Source organism: Hydractinia symbiolongicarpus, chromosome 6 (assembly GCF_029227915.1).
Source record: "Hydractinia symbiolongicarpus strain clone_291-10 chromosome 6, HSymV2.1, whole genome shotgun sequence".
Lineage (NCBI taxonomy): Eukaryota > Metazoa > Cnidaria > Hydrozoa > Anthoathecata > Hydractiniidae > Hydractinia > Hydractinia symbiolongicarpus.
The window spans coordinates 2,613,830-2,623,534 of NC_079880.1; the positions used below are offsets into that span (position 1 = coordinate 2,613,830).

A 9,705-nucleotide genomic window follows, 5' to 3' on the forward strand; every position below is an offset into this window, starting at 1 on the left:
AAATCGTTCGGGAAATGAGTTTACTCCCTGGGTTCTTTCTTTGTATACTTTTGACTATACGGGCCAAGCCGGGATTTACGGGAAATCGCGGGTTTTCGTTTGCCGGCGATTAAACTTCTTTTATTCAGCGTTTCATCAAAAATGAAAACATTTTTAAAAACTACAAGTCTTGTGCGTTTTAGTGGTGAAAAAATAATTTAAAAAATCGTTCTGGAAATGAGTTTACTCCCTGGGTACTTTCTTTGTATACTTTTGACTATACGGGTCGAGTCCGGGGTTTACGGGAAATGGCGGGTTTTCGTTTGCCGTCGATTAAACTTCTTTTATTCAGCGTCTCATCAAAAATGAAAACATTTTTAAAAACTACAAGTCTCATGGGCTTTAGTGGTTAAATAATAATTTAAAAAATCGTTTTGGAAATGAGTTTACTCACAGGGTACTTTCTTTGTATACATTCGACTATACGGGCCAACCCCGGGATTTACGGGAAATCGCGGGTTTTCATTTGCTAGCGATTAAACCACGTTCATTAAGCGTCTCATCAAAAATGAAAACATTTCTGAAAACTACAAGTCTCATGCGTTTTAGTGGTAAAAAAATAATTTAAAAAATCGTTTGGGAAATGAGTTTACTCACTTTGTACTTTCTTCGTATACTTTTGACTATACGGGCCAAGCCGGGATTTACGGGAAATCGCGGGTTTTCGTTTGCCAGCGATTAAACTTCTTTTATTCAGCGTTTCATCAAAAATGAAAACATTTTTAAAAACTACAAGTCTTGTGCGTTTTAGTGGTGAAAAAATAATTTAAAAAATCGTTCTGGAAATGAGTTTACTCACAGGGTACTTTCTTTGTATACATTCGACTATACGGGCCAAGCCTGGGATTTACGGGAAATCGCGGGTTTTCGTTTTTCGGCGATTAAACCTCTTTCATTAAGCGTCTCATCAAAAATGAAAACATTTTTGAAAACTACAAGTCTCATGCGTTTTAGTGGTAAAGAAAATAATATAAAAAATCGTTCGGGAAATGAGTTTACTCCCTGGGTACTTTCTTTGTATACTTTTGACTATACGGGTCGAGTCCGGGGTTTACGGGAAATGGCGGGTTTTCGTTTGCCGTCGATTAAACTTCTTTTGTTCAGCGTCTCATTAAAAATGAAAACATTTTTAAAAACTACAAGTCTTATGCGTTTTAGTGGTGAAAAAATAATTTAAAAAATCGTTCTGGAAATGAGTTTACTCACAGGGTACTTTCTTTGTATACATTCGACTATACGGGCCAAGCCCGGGATTTACGGGAAATCGCGGGTTTTCGTTTTCCGGCGTTTAAACCTCTTTCATCAAGCGTCTCATCAAAAATGAAAACTATTTTGAAAACTACAAGTCTCATGCGTTTTAGTGGTGAAAGAAAAATTTAAAAAATCGTTCGGGAAATGAGTTTACTCCCTGGGTACTTTCTTTGTATACTTTTGACTATACGGGCCAAGTCCGGGATTTGCGGGAAATCGCGGATTTTTGTTTGCCGGCGATTAAACTTCTTTTATTCAGCGTCCCATCAAATATGAAAATATTTTTGAAAACTACAAGTCTCATGCGTTTAGTGGTAAAGAAAATAATATAAAAAATCGTTCGGGAAATGAGTTTACTCCCTGGGTACTTTCTTTGTATACTTTTGACCATACGGGTCGAGTCCGGGGTTTACGGGAAATGGCGGGTTTTCGTTTGCCGTCGATTAAACTTCTTTTATTCAGCGTCTCATCAAAAATGAAAACATTTTTAAAAACTACAAGTCTCATTGGCTTTAGTGGTTAAATAATAATTAAAAAAATCGTTTTGGAAATGAGTTTACTCACAGGGTACTTTCTTTGTATACATTCGACTATACGGGCCAACCCCGGGATTTACGGGAAATCGCGGGTTTTCGTTTGCTGGCGATTAAACCACGTTCATTAAGCGTCTCATCAAAAATGAAAACATTTCTGAAAACTACAAGTCTCATGCGTTTTAGTGGTAAAAAAATATTTTAAAAAATCGTTCGGGAAATGAGTTTACTCACAGGGTACTTTCTTTGTATACATTCGACTACACGGGCCAAGCCCGGGATTTACGGGAAATCGCGGGATTTCGTTTGCCGGCGATTAAACCTCTTTTAATAAGCGTCTCATCAAAAATGAAAACATTTTTGAAAACTACCAGTCTCATGCGTTTTAGTGGTGAAAAAAAAATTTAAAAAATCGTTCGGGAAATGAGTTTACTCCCTGGGTACTTTCTTTGTATACATTCTACTATACGGGCCAAGCCCCGGATTTACGGGAAATCGCGGGTTTTCGTTTGCTGGCGATTAAACCACGTTCATTAAGCGTCTCATCAAAAATGAAAACATTTCTGAAAACTACAAGTCTCATGCGTTTTAGTGGTAAAAAAATATTTTAAAAAATCGTTCGGGAAATGAGTTTACTCCCTGGGTACTTTCTTTGTATACTTTGGACTATACGGGCCGAGTCCGGGGTTTACGGGAATGCGCGGATTTTCGTTTGAGGGCGATTAAACTTCTTTTATTCAGCGTCTCATCAAAAATGAAAACATTTTTGAAAACTACAAGTCTCATGCGTTTTAGTGGTGAAAAAAAAATTTAAAAAATCGTTCGGGAAATGAGTTTACTCCCTGGGTACTTTCTTTGTATACATTCTACTATACGGGCCAAGCCCCGGATTTACAGGAAAACGCAGGATTTCGTTTGCCGGCGAATAAACCTCTTTCATTAAGCGTCTCATCAAAAATGAGAACATTTTTGAAAACTACAAGTCTCATACGTTTTAGTGGTGAAAAAAAAAATTAAAAAATCGTTTGGGAAATGAGTTTACTCACTTTGTACTTTCTTCGTATACATTCGACTATACGGGCCAAGCCCGGGATTTACGGGAAATCGCGGGATTTCGTTTGCCGGCGATTAAACTTCTTTCATTAACCGTCTCATCAAAAAAGAAAACATTTTTGAAAACTTCAAGTCCCATGCGTTTTAGTGGTGAAAAAAAAAATTAAAAAATCGTTCGGGAAATGGGTTTACTCCCTGGGTACTTTCTTTGTATACTTTTGACTATACGGGCCGAGTGCGGGATTTACGGGTAATCGCAGGTTTTCGTTTGCCGGCGATTAAACTGCTTTTATTCAGCGTCTCATCAAAAATGAAAACATTTTTGAAAACTACAAGTCTCATAAGTTTTAGTGGTGAAAAAATAATTTAAAAAATCGTTCGGGAAATGAGTTTACTCCCTGGGTACTTTCTTTGTATACTTTTGACTATACGGGCCAAGCCGGGATTTACGGGAAATCGCGGGTTTTCGTTTGCCGTCGATTAAACTTCTTTTATTCAGCGTCTCATCAAAAATGAAAACATTTTTAAAAACTACAAGTCTCATGCGTTTTAGTGGTGAAAGAAAAATTTAAAAAATCGTTCGGGAAATGAGTTTACTCCCTGGGTACTTTCTTTGTATACTTTTGACTATACGGGCCAATTTCGGGATTTGCGGGAAATCGCGGATTTTTGTTTGCCGGCGATTAAACTTCTTTTATTCAGCGTCCCATCAAATATGAAAATATTTTTGAAAACTACAAGTCTCATGCGTTTAGTGGTAAAGAAAATAATATAAAAAATCGTTCGGGAAATGAGTTTACTCCCTGGGTACTTTCTTTGTATACTTTTGACTATACGGGTCGAGTCCGGGGTTTACGGGAAATGGCGGGTTTTCGTTTGCCGTCGATTAAACTTCTTTTATTCAGCGTCTCATCAAAAATGAAAACATTTTTAAAAACTACAAGTCTCATGGGCTTTAGTGGTTAAATAATAATTTAAAAAATCGTTTTGGAAATGAGTTTACTCACAGGGTACTTTCTTTGTATACATTCGACTATACGGGCCAACCCCGGGATTTACGGGAAATCGCGGGTTTTCGTTTGCTGGCGATTAAACCACGTTCATTAAGCGTCTCATCAAAAATGAAAACATTTCTGAAAACTACAGGTCTCATGCGTTTTAGTGGTAAAAAAATATTTTAAAAAATCGTTCGGGAAATGAGTTTACTCACAGGGTACTTTCTTTGTATACATTCGACTACACGGGCCAAGCCCGGGATTTACGGGAAATCGCGGGATTTCGTTTGCCGGCGATTAAACCTCTTTTAATAAGCGTCTCATCAAAAATGAAAACATTTTTGAAAACTACCAGTCTCATGCGTTTTAGTGGTGAAAAAATAATTTAAAAAATAGTTCGGGAAATGAGTTTACTCCCTGGGTACTTTCTTTGTATACTTTGGACTATACGGGCCGAGTCCGGGGTTTACGGGAATGCGCGGATTTTCGTTTGAGGGCGATTAAACTTCTTTTATTCAGCGTCTCATCAAAAATGAAAACATTTTTGAAAACTACAAGTCTCATGCGTTTTAGTGGTGAAAAAAAAATTTAAAAAATCGTTCGGGAAATGAGTTTACTCCCTGGGTACTTTCTTTGTATACATTCGACTATACGGGCCAAGCCCCGGATTTACAGGAAAACGCAGGATTTCGTTTGCCGGCGAATAAACCTCTTTCATTAAGCGTCTCATCAAAAATGAGAACATTTTTGAAAACTACAAGTCTCATACGTTTTAGTGGTGAAAAAAAAAATTAAAAAATCGTTTGGGAAATGAGTTTACTCACTTTGTACTTTCTTCGTATACATTCGACTATACGGGCCAAGCCCGGGATTTACGGGAAATCGCGGGATTTCGTTTGCCGGCGATTAAACTTCTTTCATTAACCGTCTCATCAAAAATGAAAACATTTTTGAAAACTTCAAGTCCCATGCGTTTTAGTGGTGAAAAAAAAAATTAAAAAATCGTTCGGGAAATGGGTTTACTCCCTGGGTACTTTCTTTGTATACTTTTGACTATATGGGCCGAGTGCGGGATTTACGGGTAATCGCAGGTTTTCGTTTGCCGGCGATTAAACTGCTTTTATTCAGCGTCTCATCAAAAATGAAAACATTTTTGAAAACTACAAGTCTCATGCGTTTTAGTGGTGAAAAAATAATTTAAAAAATCGTTCGGGAAATGAGTTTACTCCCTGGGTACTTTCTTTGTATACTTTTGACTATACGGGCCAAGCCGGGATTTACGGGAAATCGCGGGTTTTCGTTTGCCGTCGATTAAACTTCTTTTATTCAGCGTCTCATCAAAAATGAAAACATTTTTAAAAACTACAAGTCTTATGCGTTTTAGTGGTGAAAAAATAATTTAAAAAATCGTTCGGGAAATGAGTTTACTCACAGGGTACTTTCTTTGTATACATTCGACTACACGGGCCAAGCCCGGGATTTACGGTAAATCGCGGGTTTTCGTTTTCCGGCGATTAAACCTCTTTCATTAAGCGTCTCATCAAAAATGAAAACTATTTTGAAAACTACCAGTCTCATGCGTTTTAGTGGTGAAAAAATAATTTAAAAAATCGTTCGGGAAATGAGTTTACTCCCTGGGTACTTTCTTTGTATACATTCGACTATACGGGCCAAGCCCGGGATTTACGGGAAATCGCGGGATTTCGTTTGCCGGCGATTAAACTTCTTTTATTCAGCGTCTCATCAAAAATGAAAACATTTTTGAAAACTACCAGTCTCATGCGTTTTAGTGGTGAAAAAATAATTTAAAAAATCGTTCGGGAAATGAGTTTACTCCCTGGGTACTTTCTTTGTATACTTTGGACTATACGGGCCGAGTCCGGGGTTTACGGGAAATCGCGGATTTTCGTTTGAGGGCGATTAAACTTCTTTTATTCAGCGTCTCATCAAAAATGAAAACATTTTTGAAAACTACAAGTCTCATGCGTTTTAGTGGTGAAAAAAAAATTTAAAAAATCGTTCGGGAAATGAGTTTACTCCCTGGGTACTTTCTTTGTATACATTCGACTATACGGGCCAAGCCCCGGATTTACAGGAAAACGCAGGATTTCGTTTGCCGGCGAATAAACCTCTTTCATTAAGCGTCTCATCAAAAATGAGAACATTTTTGAAAACTACAAGTCTCATACGTTTTAGTGGTGAAAAAAAAAAATTAAAAAATCGTTTGGGAAATGAGTTTACTCACTTTGTACTTTCTTCGTATACATTCGACTATACGGGCCAAGCCCGGGATTTACGGGAAATCGCGGGATTTCGTTTGCCGGCGATTAAACTTCTTTCATTAACCGTCTCATCAAAAATGAAAACATTTTTGAAAACTTCAAGTCCCATGCGTTTTAGTGGTGAAAAAAAAATTAAAAAATCGTTCGGGAAATGATTTTACTCCCTGGGTACTTTCTTTGTATACTTTTGACTATACGGGCCGAGTGCGGGATTTACGGGTAATCGCAGGTTTTCGTTTGCCGGCGATTAAACTGCTTTTATTCAGCGTCTCATCAAAAACGAAAACATTTTTGAAAACTGCAAGTCTCATGCGTTTTAGTGGTGAAAAAATAATTTAAAAAATCGTTCGGGAAATGAGTTTACTCCCTGGGTACTTTCTTTGTATACTTTTGACTATACGGGCCAAGCCGGGATTTACGGGAAATCGCGGGTTTTCGTTTGCCGTCGATTAAACTTCTTTTATTCAGCGTCTCATCAAAAATGAAAACATTTTTGAAAACTTCAAGTCTCATGCGTTTTAGTGGTGAAAAAAAAAATTAAAAAATCGTTCGGGAAATGGGTTTACTCCCTGGGTACTTTCTTTGTATACTTTTGACTATACGGGCCGAGTCCGGGATTTACGGGTAATCGCAGGTTTTTGTTTGCCGTCGATTAAACTTCTTTTATTCAGCGTCTCATCAAAAATGAAAACATTTTTAAAAACTACAAGTCTCATGCGTTTTAGTGGTAAAGAAAATAATATAAAAAATCGTTCGGGAAATGAGTTTACTCCCTGGGTACTTTCTTTGTATACTTTTGACTATACGGGTCGAGTCCGGGGTTTACGGGGAATGGCGGGTTTTCGTTTGCCGTCGAATAAACTTCTTTTATTCAGCGTCTCATCAAAAATGAAAACATTTTTAAAAACTACAAGTCTTATGCGTTTTAGTGGTGAAAAAATAATTTAAAAAATCGTTCTGGAAATGAGTTTACTCACAAGGTACTTTCTTTGTATACATTCGACTATACGGGCCAAGCCCGGGATTTACGGTAAATCGCGGGTTTTCGTTTTCCGGCGATTAAACCTCTTTTATTTATTTATTTTTATTTATTTATTCTTTCTTTAAAGTCGATATACAATATACAATAAAACATGCTAGATACATTAATTAAAAAAAAAAAAAAAAATTTTGTTAGCCTTGGGCTAATTAAAATCGACTGTCCTAAAATAAAGTTTCTAAAAAAATAGGAGATTTATATTATAATAATAAGAAGTTAATTCGTATATCCTACGTTACAAATATATGTGGCACAGAGACGACAACTGCACTGAATAAACGGAATGGTGTTTAGCCCGCGATGGAATAAAGACAACGAAGGGGCATTTCGGACAGAGTTTGGAAGCTTCTCCCATAATTTAGAAGCAATATAAGATACGCTTAATAGACCATGCTTTGTGGTGCGAGTTCTGCACCTTTCAAGAGAACTTGATGCACGGAAACTATATGCTGTGTTTTTGAATACAAAAACATCATTCATGTAGGATGGATTCTGTTTCATTTTTGTTTTAAAAACCTCCTTTAACAATTTTCGGCAGAACTTTTCATGAATACTGATTCTGCATTCATTTTCAATTCTGTCGCATAAAAGTCTATTTGCTCTACTATGAATGCTATTAACTTTATGTAGTAGATCTCTACTTGAAAATCCCCATATAAGAGGGCAGTAATTAAATATGCTAGAAATAAATGAATTTGCAATAACATTTCGCTTATAATTAGACATATATGGTGATATACGTTTTAGGGCATTGATCTTGGCATTAGCCTTCTTACATAATGGAAGAACATGTTGCCTGAAAGAAAGCTGATTGTCCAGAATTATACCCAACAAATTTACGTATGGAGACTCTTGTAATATATTATTTTTCAAATTTAAAGTAACAAAGTTTTTGTTTTTTGATTTTCCCAGAATGAGCAGTTTGCACTTCTCAGAATTTAACTGAAGCCCATTATTGGAAAACCATGTGCTAACAGTTGAAAAAGCACTTTCTAAACATAACTTTATCTCCTCAAATTGTTTTCCATATGTATAAAGTGTATTGTCATCTGCGTAATTACAAATTTTAACATCAGCTCTATCATTAAAAATAAACATTAAATCATTTATATAAATATTGAATAAAAGTGGACCCAGAATCGAACCTTGTGGAACACCACTAATAATTTCTTTCCACAAGCTGAAATAGCCATCAATTCCGACTCTTTGGAACCGATTGGTGAGAAAACTCCTTAAAAGACCTAAAGCACTTTTTGAGAAACCATATGCATGTAGTTTCGCTATTAACAGATTATGATCCACACAATCAAATGCTTTACTCAAATCCATCAATAACGCCCCTACAGCATTTCCTTTATCGAGATCTTTTCGCCACGATTCTATCATGTGAAGCAAAACATGCTGGCTGCTAAAACCCTTTCGAAAACCTGACAAAAGAGGTGATAATTTATTATCAATAAATTCATAAATCTGATCAAACATAATACGTTCAAAAATTTTTGACGCACTGCTCAGTTTACTAACAGGACGATAATTCAATTTTGATGAACGATCTCCGTTTTTAAATAGTGGACAAATATCAGCCAATTTCATTGCTCCAGGGAAAACTTCATCGACAATAGATTTCTCAAACAGCTTGTTGAGATGTTCTCCGTATACATCGACGTAATATTTGAGGAAACATGGTGGAATTGCTCCTTTGGGACCAGATTTGTTTTCTTTTAGGTTACCAATATACTTTTTCATGATGTCAATTTCAATTGATTTGAACCTCATTTTGTTGGTAGTGGTAACATGTTTCTTTATCCATATTATACTTGGATGCTGTTCGTAATTCTTGATGACGTTTTCAATATCGTTTTTAATATCGTTATAGTTTTCGTGCGGAATTCCATCAATATTCAAAGAATTCGTGACATTAACAAAATGATCATTTATTATATTTGCTATATGTTCTTTTTCACAAATTATTTGATCATTTTCAACTATTACTTGGACTGTATCTTTTACACATTTGTTGGAAAATATCGGCTTTACAGTTTTCCAGAACTTTTTGTTATCAAAAATGTTGTTCATATTTAGTGATGTGTAATAAATTCTTTTCGCGTCTCTACAAACAGTGACACATTTGTTTCTTTGCCTTTTAAAGTTTTCCCAGTTTTTAATAGAAGGGTGCTTATTGTAGATATTTTTAAATCTCGATCGAGTCATTATCTCCTTTCGTACTGCTTTTGTTATAAATGGAGAGTTATTATTTCTAACAACTTTGTATTTTATAGGGGCGTGTTTGCTGACCAACTGACTGAATTGTTCGTCAAAGTCGTTGTAATTTAAGTCATTGTTTGATGCAATAAGTGACTCAAGGTCATGTTTAAAATGTTCGTCATTAAAAAGTCTGTAACAACGATAATTTATAATTTTAGGATCTTTCTTTGGTATTTCCACATTTAAGAAAGTTACAACTATATCGTGATAATCAGAAAGGTCGTTCGGCGATTAAACTTCTTTTATTC

The 9,705-nt window shown here is 35.9% G+C and overlaps 1 protein-coding gene across 1 annotated transcript; it reads right to left on the minus strand.

Annotated features, from left to right (window-relative positions):
* Positions 1-7,408: 7,408 nt before the first annotated feature.
* Positions 7,409-9,403, minus strand: LOC130647380 (uncharacterized). Its single transcript, XM_057453219.1, has 3 exons — positions 8,338-9,403; positions 8,121-8,241; positions 7,409-7,988 (listed from the first exon to the last, which is right to left on the minus strand). Exons 1-3 carry the CDS (start codon positions 9,401-9,403, stop codon positions 7,409-7,411), a joined length of 1,767 nt encoding a protein of 588 aa, XP_057309202.1.
* Positions 9,404-9,705: the final 302 nt, after the last annotated feature.